Here is an 18,108-nt window from a genome sequence, read left to right as displayed (position 1 = left end):
CGTAAAGTTTAGATTCTTATGCAACGCTCCACCTTAAATTAGGTAGCCGTTACCTGCCTGGGCGCTAGCGTGTAACTGCTGCACTGTTTAAGGTGGAACGGAAATTCGAAGTACAACTCTGGCACTGGTTTCTCCTGTAGTTTGTTTCTCTACACACGTTACCCCGCCTAACCGCCAGATGGCGGTACAGCAAACAGCGACAGCATTAAATATTTCCGGTCACACACCGGTTTGTTTTTAGCTTTCTACTTGGGGCAGACACGTGAACAACGTGAAAAATGCCAGTAGATACGAAGCGTGTTCGCGGTCCGGAGGAGTCTCAGTCTCCGCTGTTATTTCTATCTCCTACCACGCAAACGTGTGAAGTCCGCAGCAGGCCGGGCAATCGCGGAAAAGGGGACGTTCGGCCGCTGTTCGCGCGCTGTGGTCTGGTGAGCCAGGCGAAGGGCTCTGCCTACATCGAGGCCGGCAACACAAAGATCATCTGTTCTGTGTACGGGCCACGAGAGACCGAGCGGAAAGACGAAACCGACATGAAAAGCGGTCGCCTTGTGTGCGACGTGAGGCTCGCTCCGTTCTCCTTCTTGAAAAGGGGCGCGTGGATCCAAGGCAGCGAGGAGAAGGACCTGTCCTTGGCGCTGTCAGAGAGCATGCAGCCCGGCGTGTGCCTGCACCGGTACCCGCGCTCCCAGATAGAAGTGAACGTAATGGTGTTGGAGAACGACGGTTCTGTTCTGGCACACGCCGTGACCTGCGCTTCCATGGCGCTGGCGGACGCCGGCATCGAGATGTACGACGTGGTGCTGGGCTGCGCGCTGCGTCAGGATGGAAACTCGTGCCTCCTGGACCCGGACTTCTCTGAGGAAAGAGGGAGCTGGCAGGCGGGCTATGGTGAGAATCAGGGCCGCGTTACCGTCGCACTCCTGCCCAACCTCAATCAAGTATCGGGCCTGCACGCGGACGGGGAGATGCGCGAAGAGACACTAACCGCGGCCGTGAGGACGTGCATGGATGGGTGTCATAAGCTGTATCCAGTGGTGCAGCAGGCCATACTACGGGCTGTTAAGAGAAAAGCGCCACCTCCCGAAAAATAAGACTTGGAGGTCGTGTTGTTGTAGGCTATATTAATTTCCTTTCAGCGAATTTGTTTCTGAATGTTTTTGCAGTATGTTGGAGCTCTGCTCGCAATAAATAGGAAAACCGACGAGTCTTACTGTTGTGTATCTGCTATGCTAGGCTTGTCAAACTGGATACCTCTGGGCCAAAGTGCTGCGGAGATTAGTATTTATCCTCATCAACCGCCCTGAATTCAGTTCAAGAAGGCCTTGCTAACTAACAGATTAGCTGAATCAGGTGTGTTTAATGAGGCAGCGTACTGACGTCTGCAGTTTTCTGGCCCACAAGGACTGGAGCCTGAAACGTGTGTTATGCACTAACGGTCCATCCTCGTCTGCTGTTCTTGTTTGCTTTTATAACAGTGGTTCCTAATCCCAGGCTCTGCTCAAAATGGTCTGCTACAGCGTTTTACCAACTTTGTTCTTGGAGTCCCCTTCTGTGCATATTGTAGTGCTTTCCCTGCTTTAACACATCCCTTCAGCTCACCAAGTTAAAGTAGTTAATTAGTTGGAGCAGGGAACACATTAAAATGTGCAGAGCAGTGGTGTCTTAAAGTAAGCAACTGTGCAGAATAAACAGAATAAACATTTTTGTTCTGTTAACTTGCTGTAAGAAGTCCAGTGAGTTCAGAATTGTATTACAGCACAGTAACTTTAAGTGAGATGCCAACATTTTCTAGTATACTAATTAAGTCAGTATATTAAGAGGCTGTTATTTAACAAGCAGGTTGTAAGTAACTGTTTAATGCAGAACATAAACTGAATGATCACCACTGTTACAACCCTAAGGCAAACTTCAGAATTCAAGTTTAATATTATTTAACAGTTGCACTGCTACTTAGAGATAATTTGTTAGACAGAACTGATCACTCACAAATGAGTTTCTTACAAAAGAACAGCCACTCAGAATACAACAGTTCACATCAAAGTGCTTAAAATCCATGGAACAATTATGATACTTTTCTCAACATTAAAAAATAAAACAGTCTATGGCTTCAGTAAGATTGTCATGTAGCAACCCATGGAGAAATGCAGACATGTATGTACTGAAAAGTTATTTGCATTAGTTTTACTAAAAGAGAAATGGGGAAAAAAAAGACTGATGGAAAAAGATCTGCACTGGTTTTACATTTGAACTGGCCTAAGAAAAACAGTGCATTTGAATTTTCCAGCTACTGGGAATTTTTTATACAAGCCTGTTCCTACTTTCTAGTACGGTTATCAGGGTTGTTGGCATGGATAGTATAGATGCAAGACAGTTTGAGCCTGTTTATACTTAGCCCCTTTGTGTCTCAGGCTGATAGAATACTGATTGTACAGCTGTCCGATCACAAAAAGGCCTAGTGTTAATGCAGTGAAAACATATTGGTAGCATGGTAAATTACGGAGATGGTTTGAGACGCACTGGAGATGCAGCTGAATCAGTGTAAACATCAGTTTCTTTAAGCCACATATATAATCTTAATTCTGTCCAGAAAGAACTACTTCAGTACAGAAATTAAGGTATGGTGTGGTGGAGATAAATTAACCCAAAATCTAACTCACATGAGATCTACTGTTTGACACTGGTTTAGGAAGCTAGTTATTCAGTTAGTACTGTCTCAGTGAAAGGACCAAATATTATACTCTCCTACTAGTGCTGACTCAAAGTTATTTTGCTATAGCAAAATTAATCAATGACAACAAATTAAAAGATGTATTAAAAAAGCTCCTGTGATCTTTTTGACCAGAAGTAATTTCTCCCTTTTGTTCTTCTAAAATGCATAACTGCAAAGAACAAAATGGAAATTATGGCACCTGGCCTCATTTCATAATGTGGGAAAAGCAGTGTGGGTGCAAGTCTATATCAGCAGTGGTATAGAGGACGAATGATCATGCTCACCCTACACTGCAGAATAACGCCTATGACTCTGATGGCTATTTAGGCACATTACAATTTTGTGGTGGAGCTCACAGTGTGGGAAATCAGACATCCTGGTATACTCCAAAAAGTGCTGGTACTCCATCAGTCTTAATTAAATTGCTGGCACATAGTGGTCCAATTCAAGCATGCATGTGTGTGTCTGGCAGACAAGGTCAGACAGGTCTTAGTATGATCTCAGTGATCTCTGCACGGCTCCCGATTCTCATTGGAATGCCATAATAGCCAGTTCCTGGGGTAACGTAGACCATAGTGTGTTCAGAAACACGGTAGAGTCCACAGAAATACGGGTTCACCAGGAATGCCAAGAGAGTGAGGGGGAACAGCTGGCCAGCATGGGTGTGACCTACACACAAGCAAACATATTAAAAATGTCATATGCCAATGAGTATTTTTGCCCTACCATTTAGGTAATACTTGGGTAATGAGGGTTCATACCTAGTTCACCTGCCATACTTGAATATATGTACTGTGACTGCACCAGTAAGATTTATTTACACTTTATGTAGTCATGTCCATATACTGGTCTCAGCCTTGTTGACCTTGTTGAGACCAAGATAAGAACCACCACACCTTGTTTCACTTGAGTCACATATTACTGACTAACTATACATACTAGGCCACACAATGTAAAGATTGTTAGCTGATCCTAGCCCCTTAGAAACAAACAAAAAAAGCCATAGCATATCCTTTAATGAGATGATTCAGGCAGAATGTGTGAAATAAGTTATATTCGGAATATGTACCTGACAGTACTAAGTTGATATCTGGCCTTTGCTGGAGGGCCTTTTTAGCAGCATGAGGCTGATGAGCCAAAAGAACAATGGGATTATCTTTACTGCAACCACTCAGAGCCTTCTCGATGTCCATCCCATGACCAGGATACCTGAAATATCAATACACAGGCCAATAGCAGTGCACATAATAAGCTGCAGAATTGAATATTCAAAAGAGCAACTGAAAAAAGAAAAAGGATGGATAAAGTGGGGGGTTGTGGTAACTGAGTGCTTTAGCCTAACCGTAGCATGCTAGCCTCTAGATCATCAATGCCAGCAAGACAGATCCAATCTTGGCTTTGACCAGGGCGGAACACTTGAGCGTGGCTGTTGTGAAGTGGTTTGATTCCCTTTGAGCTTAAGAACTCAAACCAGCTCTCTACATCAGCAGTGTAGTAGTCATGATTACCTAATGCAGACAGAAACAGAGCATATTAGTTGATATGTTTACATATGTAGCTGTTAATAATGTTACTCCTAATGTTACTTCTGTGCAGCACTCCCGCCTGACCTGTAGCAAAGTAGGAGCCTAGCCGAGCTTGGATGAGCCCCAAAGGTTCTGCAGCAGTCCTCAACCGGCTCACCTGAGAGTCTGTCAAATCACCAACGATCACCACCACATCTAAAGCCAAAACACATACATACAAGAACAATGACAGAATATTATATACACTAAATATTGAAATCAAACATCCAGTGTTGTTATATTACAATTACCTGGTTCCAGCTGATTCACCATGGTAACAATGAGCTGTAGTTTGGACTGCCCAATTGTAGGTCCCAGGTGTATGTCTGACAGCAGAACTATCTTGAGGCCATCCATAGAGGCTGGCAGCTTCTCCACTGGAACTTCCACCTCCACAACCTGCGGTGGCTGTGCAGCATTAAATAATCCATACACAGTCAATAGTGCGGTCACCATCAAGGCTAAAACTGTCTGACCAGTCGCTGACCCATCCTGGCCGTCTGAGCTGGAGGAGCACAGCCGACGGAGGCGACTCACGCAGCTAAATGCCACCAAGAAGAATACAAGGATGATGTAAACGCCTAAACACGTGAAGCTCAGCAGAGCAAGCCAGTGGGGCTCCGTGTCCACCAAGTAAAACATGCTGAGGTAACTGCAGTGAGCGAGGACCAAGAACAGCAGCACAGCCGCGCTCCAACATCTCTGAGGCCACGTCCGGGGAGCCGATCTGGAACCACAGAGGCGCCTCACCAGGCGCTTCCAGATATACAGCGAGCCAAGGAGCAGCAAGGAATTAATGAAGAGAAGAAACTGCACTCGGAACAGCAAAGCCCGCGTTTCTATATCAACCAGGTCCGATATCAGTGTTCTAGATATGAGCATAGAGAAAAACACGACCCCCGTGGCTAGTCCCACTTTCCCTTCGGCAGAGAGGCGAGCGAAGCCGAACATGTTTCAAGTACACGTAAGTGCTATAATATAACCTAAATAAATTAACCTTGAACTCTTTTACCATGATGGATAATTCCAGCGCTTAAGACACCTAAACCCCCTCATGATACCCTTAAGTTAGCCTGTTTGTCGTTTGTCGTTTGAAACGTAGGTGCACTTCCGCAAACAACGACCTACACGTCGAGATTACCGTATCTCAGTCTCTCTAATGAAGCTAAAACCTGCATCTACCATCATACAGAACCTTCACAGCTAATACACACAACCTATAAAACATATGATCGATCCCATATCGCGAAGCTGTGGATGGAGACGGTTAAGAGGACCACATGACTGTTCCGGAGTTCAAAGGCAAGTGCATGCGTCAAAGCTATTGGTGCAGCTTCACAGGAGGCGTGGCTAAAGTGACGATTCAATTGTTACAAGGCCACTTTGCAAAAATGGTTATTTACATAAATCTCCTATTTTTAGAATTAATAGAACGGCATAGTCATTCTATATACATCCACGTTTAATTATTCATTATTATACCTCATATATCAAACACTTAAGTTAGCCTATAAGAAAAGTTTATGTAAAACGTGGTTTACCCTATGTAGGTTCAAAACAGTCACAGTGTGACAGTCTATGTTTCGTAATTTTACTGGATATAGTAGCCATGTGACTTAGCAAGCTATTCAGCTCCGCCAGTGTATTTAGTGAGACCATGGTCTACAGATCAACCAAAATCAAGGTCCGCAGATGTCGACTATTTAGACCCACTACATATTACTCAGCAAAGCAATGTATTTAAATGTAATTAAGTCACTACGATACTTACTTCTAGAAGGCTATCAGACTCTAAATTCAATACTGCTAGAGAATGCAAAATAAACTGGGTATGACATAATATCAGCATGTCTCATTAGATGGCTTCCTTCCAAATTAGTGACAGTAAGGTTCAGGGTACTTCGAATAATAGGGAAATGTGATGCTTTTTACTGTATTCTTTCTAAGCAAATAAGATGGGCAAAATTAATTAAGCTCGTGAACTGAATTACAAAATTATTTTCAGCAGCAAATTAAATTAAAAATATAACACTTCGTGTTTTCAATAGGGAACAAAGCGGGATTCCATTGATTTTCAAAATGTCTGTATAATTCAGTTGCAGATACAGAGTCATTCGGAGTGGTTTGATGTTAGATGGTTTAAAGTGGACAAGTTTCCCGATTTTCTATTCAAAATCACCAGTGAACTTACATGTGTCTTTGAGTTTTTACATAAAAGTTTTCTTTGTGTTCTATTGTGTCTTATAACACCCAGCATGTACCTCTCTGACATGAATGGTTTGAAAAATGAGGCCAAATTGTATCTCAAAACTGTCGTAAAACGATGTCGCAGGAATCAAGAATCATATTCATAACCACTTCATGAAATAACTTTCCATGCGGGAGTTTTTAGAGCCATTGAACTCCTCAGACATCTGGTTCCTATCACCACCACAGTGAACAATACTGACTCTAGAATGGAACATTTCACATCGAACCACTCTTGTTCTTGTGAATGACTTGCATCTCAACCATTTAATTACGCAGAAAGTTTGAATAAATGGTGGGATTCCCCTTTAACTTAGGTGATGAAAAGCCCAATGCAAAAGACAGGGTTTATGATCAGTGAACCAGGAGTTGCTATAAACTTCGGTGTGTTTTTAGAAAGATAAAATATGCCAACTACAGTTTCTACATTCGATTTTCTGAGGGTGCCAATAATTGAGAATAAACGTGTTTTTTCTATCTTTAAATGATATTATATTACTAAAAGCTTATTTTGGTAGGCAACAAAAACATTTAACAAAAACAAGCTTATTTGTTCCTTTTACGGAGGGTGCCAACGATTCTAGAGGGCAAAAATGGTTATTTATTAAAATATCATTTTAAACTGTAAACTGTCCGCCACATATATATATATATATATATATATATATATATATATATATATATATATATATATATAGCTGAAACCTCATTTTGAATTCAGTGTTAAAAACAGCTTTTTGAAAAATATATTCAACAGCCCAAAGCTGTTTAAACCCGCCCATTCACGCTAAAGCTATAGGGAGTGTTTCAGCCCGGACTGCTTTTTGAATGAGGTGCAATACAGGGCAGCCGATCAGGATATAGGTCGTTTACGTATAAGGCACTGTGGCAGAAACAGGCTGTTTAATTATAGGGATAAAGAGAAGTTAGAAAATAGTCATGTAAAATGAATGATTGTCTTTGTTACATATAAACCACACAAACATTATGAGCGGACCACACTTAAAAATGAAATAAAATACAAATGTAGATAATGGACCCTTTAAGATCAAAACGGATATATTTCATTTCACAACAAAGAAAGACTACTCTTGTACGACAAATATAAGAGTTAAGTTTTATTGAATCAGAATAACAGTGCGTGGCAGGCTGTACCATCACGCGCCATTATTTGCAGCATTTGCTCTTGTCCTTGTCCTTACAGGCGCTGCCGCAGCTGCTCGCGCCCTTCGTGCAGCCCGAGGAACAGCAGCCTACCGACAGACAAGAACAGCGCACAGCGTTAGACAGCCAGCCAGAGACAGAAAGAGTAAAACACACAAACGTTTGTCCCGTAACTCACTTTTGTCGCCTTTAGCGCATGTGCAGTTCGTACACTTGCAGTTCTGCCCGCAGGTACAAGATCCAGCTAGAACGAGCGAAAAGAGAGAACACAGAGAGAATACCCGCTCAGTGATAGCTACCTAAAGCCTTTAACATTAGAGCCAATGAACATTGTTCCAAGTAAATGTTTTATTTCTTGCATTTTAATGACTTACTCTTTGAGCATTCGCACTTGTCCATCTCAGCCCAGTTTTTGACGGTTCGCTGCGATGCTGTCGACGCTGTGTCTTGTCCGCGCTTGCGCCGCTTTTTGTGGCGCTGATGGCGTTTGCGTGACGTCATGCAGCGTGTGAGCTTGAGCCAGAGGGCTGAGGGTGAGAAACATCTGACAGAAATGTGAGCCCCCATTGGACATTTCTCAGAACAGCGAGTCTTTCTGTGATTTTTTGGGTACGTGAACAACTTTTCTTTCCATTTAGGCGAATAAAGCTTTTATTTGACTCTCACTCATTTGTTTTTATAGAAGTAAATTTACTAAAGGCCTCGAGAGCATCAAAATATTTGAGACGTATCAATAGTGAGGAAACAAGCATTCACCATCGAAAGTATCTAGTATAGTATAGTTTAGAGGGAGCATACTAATTACAGCATTGTCTGCACTGCATAAATGATATCTTGGCAAGATATCTTAGGTAGGAATCTTATAAGATTATTTAACTCATTTTTAGGTTAAGAAGTATTTTTTTTGTAAAGTAAAATTGTCTCTCGATACTGAATAATTTTGCTTATTTTAAGAAATATGCTTGAGACAAGCAAAATGATTTACCAATAGAGTGAGATAATTAAGGGAGGTAGGTATCGTTTGTGTTAAAATGTATTTGGTGATATTTTTGTGGAATGCTTAAAATACAATTTAATTTAATAAAACATTAATGACAGTTTAATAAAATATAATTTAATGTTACTTATAGCAGTGGTCCTTAGATACAACAACACAAAAATCAACACAAAAATGGACCGTCTAGGGGGCTCCCTGAGTGCCGATTTAAGAATTTATAGCAATAAAATTATGTACATTATCTGATCGATTGAGGACATGCCATATCAAATGTCCTCATGGTCCAACTTTGGTCTGCAGGCCACACTCTGGGCAGCCCTGTATTAGACCATTACAGCAACTACTTTGCTTTCTCACTTAGCTAAAATAAACAGTTGTGGATGTTAAATGAGAAGAGAAACTACTAGAGATGGTGCTAAACTGTGGTTTTAATGTAAACATTTCATCAGTTGGTCAGATTAAACCAGCAGTACAATGAAGTATACCCCAAGGGAGAGTGAGCATTCAGTACACACACGAAAACATTCACAGCTGAAAAAGAGAAGAAAGGTGGAGAAAAGAAATCTGGGTTAAGTATCAGGTCAGCAGTAAGAAGAAAGAGTGTATGCATCTCACACACACACACACATGCACACACACCATTAAGAAAGTGAGTTAAAGACAAACAATAGCGCAGTCATACAAGAATGTAGTTAAACATGACTTGAAGAGTGCTTTTTCTATATGGTAAGTTTATTTCCCTCTAAAGCTGGTTATATAGCTGTTGGTGCAATTAATTGGTTTGTATTCATAATCTAAAATGAAGAGGTTATGTGAAGGGTAGGGTATACAAAACATATAAACACATACATTAATATTTATAGAAATAATTGAATAAATAAATAATAAATAAACAAATATATAGAATCATTTACAAAGAACTGAACTTGATTTTTACTACTTGTGCTCATGGAGAGTGAGAATGCTGTTGACATCGCGCTGCTTAGGAGATTCATTTGTTGCACAGTATCATATTCCACAGCATGAAGCCGTTGGGTGGAAACTCATTCAGAGGCGACACTAAGTTCACGCATGACTTTGGCTTGAGAGCTGCCTCTGAGCAACATTCAGTTTCTGAAATGACATTCAGCTTAATCAAATGAACAGTTAGGCAAATGTCTCATTCACAGTCATTCAGTATTTCTCAGATATTATTAAACAAGAATAAGCTACAAGAGAAACTGACCCCACTGGGATCCTGAGAAGTTTTAGGCGAAGATCATACTACTGTTGCATCAGCATTTTGTGGTTTTCTGCTCCACATAAGCCTCAGAGAACTTTGTGTGACCAACTATCAGACGCTCATTCATAGTGACTTACATTCATACACGCATGCGCCCAAGCTACGCCTAAGCCCACACTATTTACCCTACATATGTACAGCCATACCCATTTTTTTCCTCAACCAAGAATATGAACATAGATAGACAAGCTACAAAACAAAACCATTGAAAAAGGTGAACATCCTGACCAAAAGACAAAAAAAAAGGACAGCAAAGTAGGGGAGTGCCCTGGCCAAAGGGGTGGGGCTTCAGTTCAATCACACCTTGGTATCAACCAATCAGAGCCTGATGAGGCAGGGGCTTAGTACAGGCCACAGCCACGCAGATTGTTAGCGATGATGATGTCTGTGACAGCGTTAAAGACCACCTGGATGTTTCCTGTGTCAGTCGCACACGTCAGGTGACAGTAGATCTCTTTGTTAGGAGAGCGATTCTTGCTCTCAAACTGCCCCTGTATATATGCAGCTGCATCTTCATATGTGTTTGCACCTGTGTAAGAAACATAAATGACTGCAAACTGGAGCAAAGAAACACTTACTTTTTTGTTTACATGATCATCAAAAGTTTGCACATATGTAGTGAGCATGCAGCCTTCTCAGTCGGCACAGTTGTGTCAGATTATAACAAACACCATGCTGGAAAACATGGAAAACCCTTGCAAAGAGTGGTAAAATTGAAATGTACTTAATGTTGCTCTGTTGACATTTTTATTTTAAATTGTAGATCAACTACACAACAATTTACATAAAAGCTGATAACAGTGCCACTAACACACCATTTAAATAAGTTTTGGTGAAAAACGACAAGCTAGCACAGGTAAATAGAGCTCACTCACTGTTTCAGCCCAAACTACTTTCCGAGTGATGCACAATACAGAGCAGCCAATCAGAAAAGAAGTCGTTTACAAACATCAGTCTTACAGGAACAGTAACAAAAACAGCCTGTTTCATTCTTAGTGAGAAAGAGAGGTTGGAAAGTGATGATGTATTGAACAACCCTGTACTTCATTCATAATATGGGTATATAACTGTAAAATTGCTTTTAAATGTATTCAAGTTTTAAAAGTAAAGATACTATTATTATAGTCATGTTGTATTATTTGGGCTCTATTAAAGTGAAATATGGTTGCAGAGATGTAAAACATAAAATAGAGTTGATGCTTTGAATTTACATCATTCAGACATGTCAGAGAGTTCCACATAAAGTGTGCTACATCAACATAATTGCAAGATCGTCTTTAACTTTACTTCTTTTTGCAAGAAACAAGTTCTTGTTATATATATTTAAATGGTGTTCTTAGCACTTAGTACTTTGATGTACAAAGCCCTTTGTCTGTGTATGGCAATAGCTAGCTTCTACATGGGTGCAACAAGCAAATCAAAATGAAAAAGTGTGATGATGTGCTATGACTGTTTTGTATCAATTTGAAAATGCATCATGTTCTTTCTGATATTTTAGATAGTCTGGCTTTTCTCTACTTCAGAGTAGCAAGTAAAGATATACTGCAGCAAGTAGTGAAGTGAAAAGTAGGATATATTTTACATTAAAATGGAGTGAAGTAAAAGTAAACGTTTATAAAAAGTACAGATAGTTTGTGTGCATGTCTGTTTATATGCATACCTGTATATTCTGGGAAGCATATAGTTAATGGAGATTTCTTGATCTTCTCCCCAAAAAGATCCTTTTTGTTGAGAAAGAGGATGATGGATGTGTCAACAAAGAACTTATTGTTACAGATGGAGTCGAAGAGCATGAGAGACTCATGCATACGGTTCTACAGAGAGAACAGAGAGAGCAGAAAAGTAAGAGACATTAAGATTCAAGGCCTTTCGTGACTTAGCCTTGTTTTTGTTTAATGAGTGGGTAGACGTAAACCGATGATGATACCAATCAGAATAAGCTTGCAAAATAATTATACAGCAGTTCACATTTTGTCACTGACATTAATACCATGGAAAAAACTCTGGCAGTTTAACTTCCCTAAGCTTCCTTTGAGAGCCCTCATTTTTCTCTCTTTTGCAGAGTAAAACACAAGTTCAGCAGAACATACAGCACTGAATGCGTTGATGCACTATGCTCTCAGACACGCAGCTAAAAAGAAGTCTTGTTATGAATATATATGAGATCTGGATCCTGTCTCTTTATACTACTTTAGAAATAGATAAGGAGTATTTACACAGCATGAAACAAAGTTGAAGTAATTCAAAAGATTTAAACTTTTATATATACAAAAACATTTCAAACTCAAGGATTCATTTAAAAAAATCACTGCAATGATTTGCAATTTATCTTACAGCTTGTGAAGTTGCATAACAACTTGATTGCTTGTTATGTATTTTGGACTACAATCCTAGATTAAGGTCCTAAATTTCAATCAGTAAAGCAAAGTAGTTAAAATCATTTTATTCCATGCTCTTTTTCTAATTTTCCTCAAAGCCAGTTGGATCCAGTATTACTAACCCAGAAGAGTGAAGGCCTTCCTTTGAGTATGTAAGCAAACACCATATCTTTTCAATTTATTGCTCACATAGGGCTGGTTTCCCAAACATTGATTAAGCCAAATCTTGGACTAAACTTCAGTGTCAATGGTGAAGCTTCATTCAAATTCTTTTTAGTCTATTCTTTAGAGCCTGCAGTACCATGACTTAAAATGGAGCTATTTATGATTTTCGCACGATGTACTTACAGTGTATTTAACACTGATCTGTTGTGTGTGAGAATGTGTATTTTGGCAAATGTTTGCAACTGTGTGCGTTTACCGTTGTCTCATCTTCGTGTAACACTTGGTCATACCCACTCAGTGCTACACAAAAGATAATGGCTGTCACATCCTCAAAGCAGTGGATCCATTTCTTCCTCTCTGATCTCTGTCCCCCTACATCGAACAGCCTAAAGAGAACAGAACACAAACACACAGTCACATTCATAGTGTAATGTGTATTTTAAAATGTTCTGGGGCTACAATTGCGTATTCTATAATTTAGCACTTAATACACTACATATTACGCAACATTCAGCAACTAAAGTCTACTAATATCTGCCATATTATAGGCACTATAAATACAAGCATGTGCAAAGATTTAAACATCCCTGGTTAAATTACATGTTTTGACTTTTTTAAGTGAAAATAAGTTAATATATCCTTTACAGGAAACACATTTTCAACTATTTGTAAAATTCAGCAGACAACCAGGAATAGTGCATTAAAGTATGCAGAAGTGTGTTCTCTGTAGACGATGGATACTGATTTTCAACAAAACATGTTATTTTTGACTGGGGTGCCCAAACTTTTGTATATTACAAAAGCAACAGACATCAGTCAAATCAAACACAGCTAACTAACTGGCTAACGGGACAAAGCCACATTTTTTTGTTGTTTTAGCTTTGTGCTCAAGCACATTACATTTGAGATTTCAAAAGACAAGTGTTTTCTTTTCAACACATGGAACATTTCTGTGCACACTGCTTCAGTGTATCTTCTGATTTATTTGATAAAGTTTGACTTTGGAGTTTTTATCATGGAACGAGTTTTGCTGTTTTGTCTTTGTATTCCTGCACTCTAATAATATGTATTGTATTCTTGAACAAGGATTATGAAGAAAGAGTGCAGAATACCATCTTGAATTTGAAGGATTACATCTATGTTGGGTGAACTGTAAAGGCATCACAGACTTTTTTTATGCAGAGCCTAGTTTTCCCACGTAAAGGGGTCACTGAAATTCCACAAATTAACATAATTTTCCTAAAAATTGTCATGTTTAATACTTGACTGCAGATTTTTTTCCTTTCATTAACTATATTAAGTCTTTGAGACATCATCAAATGCTGGGTGATTTTTCTGTTCTTCCAGGTAAATGTCTTTGCTTTTTGCTTAGACGTCATCTTTCTAGTTAGTGATATGCATTCTTAGTTGGGTTCAGCTCAGGTATTTGACTTATCCTATGAAGAACATCCCATATTTTGGCCCTAAAAAACTCCCTAGTACCTTTAGTATGTTTCTGAGGCGTAAACACAGGTAGGCCTGGGCTTACACAGACTGATCACAGGCCTACCCAGTCAAATGGGGAAGGAATAAGTTTTAAGTTAATGAAATCTATTGTGCAACAGTGCTGTCACTGTTTTATAACCAATCAAATTTTTAAGCTCTCCACCAAGCTCCAACTTATTTACCTCAGCTTTCCAGTCACTGCATAGCAACTATTGCTATCTGCCACTGTTTGTTAATGGCACACAAGTGTTTGAATTTGAAGCTCTGGTTTCTTCACCTTTCTGATCTTTTCATCTTCTTTTTATTTCAGCTATCTGATTTTATCTCAGTCATGTTGTCTTCTTTAGGTCTGCCCGCTTTGGCAGTCTAGCCTAGGATGATTATGTTAAGTTTGCTGTGTTGTTTTTTGTTATTTATGTCATGTTCATTGGGCAAACATTCGGTGGCATTCGGACACATGTACTATAGTCTTTATAGTAAAGGGTGCTGTAGTGTTTGTTGTGTTTATGTGAATCCAGTTTTCTGGTTGATTGTTATATGGGGTAGAAGTGTTGGAATAGGCAGGTATAACAGCATGGCTGTCAGAAATGAGATGTGATGAAATTGTGGGACATTAGTGTGTTGGGGAGTTTTAATGTACCAAACTGGCCTACCCACTTTTCACTGGCCTACCCAAAAATGTATTTCTGCCTATACCACTGGTAAGTTTAATATGTTTTGAGGCATTTGGTTGGATCTGAGCAGTTGAGATTTCATCGCACTTTAGAATTCATGCTGCTGCTGCCACTGGCAGTCACATTGTCATAAAGACAGGTCAGCCAGTTCCAGTGGCAACCAGGTGAGAGTTTGTAATGCATTCAATGCCTAGAATCAACACTAGACATTTTCTTAAGCACATTTCCTCCCTCTACATTTGGGAAGACTGGTGGATTCCAGTATGGTTCATTGTAAATGTGAAAGTCCTCATAATAAAGCTGCCATCCTGTGCTTTAACCTCAGAGTCATCATTTCATTTCAGATTCATCAAATAAATCAGCACATACATTGATACAGCATGCAAAGAAATTTTCCTACTGCTGACACCTTACCTGAAGTTGAGGTTCTTGAAAGTGAAGTGCGTCTCCACAATGCCAGTAGTTTTAACGCGTGTCCGAAGAATATCCTGCTCAGTGGGCAGGTAGTCTGGTGACCCAATGCGCTCCAAACTGTCCAGGTAGCTACAACATGAAACTTATATGTCAACACATGGACATGGGATTAAAATTTTTATGGTTAGTATGAACCTGTATAAACCTGATGTTTTCTCATAATGTGAACAAATCTAGCAGCATTAGGCATGTCAAATTATAATACTTGCCACTTATACATTGTCACTGTCAGAACTTACCTTGTATCTTATTTTTGTTGTTGTTTTCTTTACACAATTTGAAAATAGCAGCCACATTATATAAAAATGTCATTATGAATGGACCTGTAGAAATGGTCCAATATTACTTATAATAAAATATTTTTACATTAACTTACATAGAACATCAGTAATGTTTTTAGCTTCTCCTGTAACATTACTATTTTGGAGATACAAGGTTTTGTCTCAACAGCACCAGTATGTTTGTGAATGTCTTACTATTGGGCAGAATCATTGAGCTGATATTCTCGTGAGCGATTGAAGCAGGCCTGAGTTCCTCCATCTTTCCACAGACGCATCATGGCCGCCAGCAGTTCAGGAGAGTAGGGCTCTGTGTCCTCCATTCGGCTGACCACGTCAAAGATTAGCTTTGCATCAGCCTGAAGATATACACACATTAGGAACATGGATTAGGCTCAGTCTTGGACTAAATTGGAGTTCCAATGGTGAAATTATTTTTAGTCTGGGAAGCTGGCTGTGTATACATATGAAGACAATTACATATTATGAAAAAGTAAAAAAAAAATTACGCCCCTTTTATCAGTACAAAATAAGAATGGCAGTGCTTCACTGTGTTATAATAATCATTCATTAAGAGGATTTATTATACTTTGATACACTAGATGTCACTGTAACCCAGTTAATCATAAAACTTGACTGATGTAGGTCATAGTTGCCCAATCCTGCTCCTGGAGAACTACCGCCCTGCAGAGTTCAACACACCTGACTCTAATCTGTAGATGCTACATAGAGGCCTACATATTATTAGAGTCAGGTGTGTCAGATCTAAACCCCACTAGATGGGGCTGGGCAAAGATAAAGTTTTCAGAACAGGTTAATCAACATGGAATGTAAGGAATAAAAACATGCTACACTTTAAAAAAGGTCGTTCTTCAAGGGTTCTTTAGCAAAGCAAAGAGTTCTATATAGACAATGGTGAAATGGTACATGGTATATGGTTCTCTGTAGAACCTTTTTGAATACTTATATTGTTACAAGTTTGACATTGTTACAATAGAGGAACCCTTTTTGGTGCTATATAGAACCCTTTTCAAAAGGTTCTGCAGAGAACCATGCAGAGCACTTTCTCCATCAATCTGAAGAACCTTTTAGAGAGAAGATCTTATATTTATAATGCAACAGATGGGGGCATTCACAGTGGAAGGAGGTTTGTATGTATCACTGATTATTGTGGTTTGTGTGTGCATACTCACAGCCCTGCTCTTGTCGGTATACTCAATGCCGAGGGTCTCCATAGCTCGCAAAATGGTGGCCAGACTCTGAATGGTGTTACTATAGACGACGGGTTTAAACTGCTTTACATCATCTCCACTGAAACCATCTTCATGGATAATCCTAATACACAGACATACTATAAGTAAAATCTTATACTGTCTCTCTCTCTCTCTCTCTCTCTCTCTCTCTCTCTCTCTCTCTTTAACACACAGACACACAAATGTTTTTGTCAAATGTTATTCCACCAACTCATTAACGCAGAGAAACTGAAGCATCCAGCCAAATCTGTTTAAATGTGTTATGCAATTAATTTAGTGAGAGTTTTGTTATGTAGTGTGTTATGTGGCATGTGGGCTGATCAGATAAAAGCTGAACTTCTTGTGCAGTTTCTTTATTTCAGTCCACTGGGCAGATCTGGTTTTGCTGTTGTGTAACTTCATAAGCCTGTAATGTTGTGGACGGCACTTGTAGTAAACAATGTTAAATCTGTTGCAAAGTTGCCACAGTTGTGTCATTTTCCCAGCTGGTGTGCATGGTTGTGTGCTTGTAAGGTTAGGTGGCATAGTCGCACAAAATCCGTTTAATGGGTAGCTGGTGCTTAACAAGACTGTAGGGATCAGGCACTAAAAGCCACCCATTAAGATTAACACAGAGAGAGATTCAAACGCAAACCCACACACAGTCTCTCACAGACACATTAAAGAAGGACCAAGCGTTCACTGACCCTTTCTTCCTTCCACTGCAACACACACACTTTTGATATAAGCACAAAAAACTGACCAACACAAACACTGACCCATGTGCACACATAAACGCACTCAGAAGGAAACCCAGTGACTACACACTGCACAGAAACACACAGAACTGTCTCTGGGGGGAGAGTGAAGTTTCAGCACCACCACAGCGGACAGCGCCGCAAATCGCCGCGACTGGACGCCAAAGCGGGGCAGAGAGAGAGGGGCATGCAACGGAAACATGGCGGAGCTGGAAAAGGAGGGGAGCTCAGCAACCAGCACGGGCACGAGCGCTTCAGAAAGACTTACTTCATCTGTTTGACAATCGTGCTCTTCCCCGACTCCCCGCCGCCTGCGAACACACAGGCTGTTAGGAAGCCACGCGCTAACACACCATCCACACGTGTCCACACACACCTGCGATTGTGAACGGCTCCGTCCACCAAAACACAAACGCACGCAACCTTCCATCAGCCCTGGACCCCCGGTGTCTTTTCCAAACGGTCTTACCGAGCAGCAGGAGTTTGACTTGTTTGGCGGCGCTCAGTCCGTCCTCGCGCAGATTCTTCTCGATTGCTTTGCTCCGATCCAGCGCCGCGCGCTCCTCCGCGCTCAACGTGCAGCCCATGGCGGGACCGAGGCACCGGGGCGCGCGAGCGACTCAGTCTGCGGGAGTAATCCCGTCAGTGTCTCTTGCCCCCCCACCGTCTCTATCTCTCTCGCGCTCTCTCGCTCTC

The 18,108-nt window shown here is 40.4% G+C and overlaps 4 protein-coding genes across 4 annotated transcripts; 1 reads left to right on the top strand and 3 right to left on the bottom strand.

Annotated features, from left to right (window-relative positions):
* Positions 1–243: 243 nt before the first annotated feature.
* exosc6 (exosome component 6) lies at positions 244–1,207 on the top strand. Its single transcript, XM_036586855.1, has one exon. The coding sequence runs from the start codon at positions 279–281 to the stop codon at positions 1,092–1,094; it is 816 nt and encodes a 271-aa protein (XP_036442748.1). The 5' UTR covers positions 244–278; the 3' UTR covers positions 1,095–1,207.
* Positions 1,208–1,843: 636 nt separating this feature from the next.
* On the bottom strand, positions 1,844–5,587 carry tmppe (transmembrane protein with metallophosphoesterase domain). Its single transcript, XM_036586853.1, has 5 exons — positions 4,530–5,587; positions 4,324–4,434; positions 4,056–4,221; positions 3,783–3,922; positions 1,844–3,382 (listed from the first exon to the last, which is right to left on the bottom strand). Exons 1-5 carry the CDS (start codon positions 5,227–5,229, stop codon positions 3,192–3,194), a joined length of 1,308 nt encoding a protein of 435 aa, XP_036442746.1. The 5' UTR covers positions 5,230–5,587; the 3' UTR covers positions 1,844–3,191.
* Positions 5,588–7,619: 2,032 nt separating this feature from the next.
* mtbl (metallothionein-B-like) lies at positions 7,620–8,233 on the bottom strand. The gene is made up of 3 exons (XM_036586929.1): positions 8,064–8,233; positions 7,868–7,933; positions 7,620–7,778 (listed from the first exon to the last, which is right to left on the bottom strand). The coding sequence occupies exons 1-3, from the start codon at positions 8,188–8,190 to the stop codon at positions 7,693–7,695; spliced, it is 279 nt and encodes a 92-aa protein (XP_036442822.1). The 5' UTR covers positions 8,191–8,233; the 3' UTR covers positions 7,620–7,692.
* A 1,321-nt stretch (positions 8,234–9,554) lies between these two features.
* Positions 9,555–18,002, bottom strand: gnao1b (guanine nucleotide binding protein (G protein), alpha activating activity polypeptide O, b). Its single transcript, XM_036587060.1, has 8 exons — positions 17,882–18,002; positions 17,681–17,723; positions 16,616–16,757; positions 15,621–15,781; positions 15,085–15,213; positions 12,768–12,897; positions 11,629–11,782; positions 9,555–10,497 (listed from the first exon to the last, which is right to left on the bottom strand). Exons 1-8 carry the CDS (start codon positions 17,997–17,999, stop codon positions 10,310–10,312), a joined length of 1,065 nt encoding a protein of 354 aa, XP_036442953.1. The 5' UTR covers positions 18,000–18,002; the 3' UTR covers positions 9,555–10,309.
* Between the last annotated feature and the right edge of the window lie 106 nt (positions 18,003–18,108).

This window comes from Colossoma macropomum, unplaced genomic scaffold (genome assembly GCF_904425465.1).
Source record: "Colossoma macropomum unplaced genomic scaffold, Colossoma_macropomum, whole genome shotgun sequence".
NCBI lineage: Eukaryota > Metazoa > Chordata > Actinopteri > Characiformes > Serrasalmidae > Colossoma > Colossoma macropomum.
The sequence above is the reverse complement of the archived record's forward strand: the minus strand, read 5'-3'. Positions and strand labels throughout refer to the sequence as shown.

Bases quoted from the DNA above. Each gene is read 5' to 3' on its own strand.
- exosc6 (XM_036586855.1), top strand. From the start codon at position 279: ATGCCAGTAGATACGAAGCGTGTTCGCGGTCCGGAGGAGTCTCAGTCT.
- tmppe (XM_036586853.1), bottom strand. From the start codon at position 5,229: ATGTTCGGCTTCGCTCGCCTCTCTGCCGAAGGGAAAGTGGGACTAGCC. The intron at 3,923-4,055 runs GTTAGGCTAAAG...TTGATATTTCAG, and splicing joins CTAGAGGCTAGCATGCTACG to GTATCCTGGTCATGGGATGG. The intron at 3,383-3,782 runs GTACATATTCCG...GCTTGTGTGTAG, and splicing joins TATCAACTTAGTACTGTCAG to GTCACACCCATGCTGGCCAG.
- mtbl (XM_036586929.1), bottom strand. From the start codon at position 8,190: ATGACGTCACGCAAACGCCATCAGCGCCACAAAAAGCGGCGCAAGCGC. The intron at 7,934-8,063 runs GTAAGTCATTAA...CGCTCGTTCTAG, and splicing joins CAAGTGCGAATGCTCAAAGA to CTGGATCTTGTACCTGCGGG. The intron at 7,779-7,867 runs GTGAGTTACGGG...GTCTGTCGGTAG, and splicing joins ATGCGCTAAAGGCGACAAAA to GCTGCTGTTCCTCGGGCTGC.
- gnao1b (XM_036587060.1), bottom strand. From the start codon at position 17,999: ATGGGCTGCACGTTGAGCGCGGAGGAGCGCGCGGCGCTGGATCGGAGC. The intron at 17,724-17,881 runs GTAAGACCGTTT...GTGTGTTCGCAG, and splicing joins AGTCAAACTCCTGCTGCTCG to GCGGCGGGGAGTCGGGGAAG. The intron at 15,782-16,615 runs GTGAGTATGCAC...GTATATCTTCAG, and splicing joins ATACCGACAAGAGCAGGGCT to GCTGATGCAAAGCTAATCTT.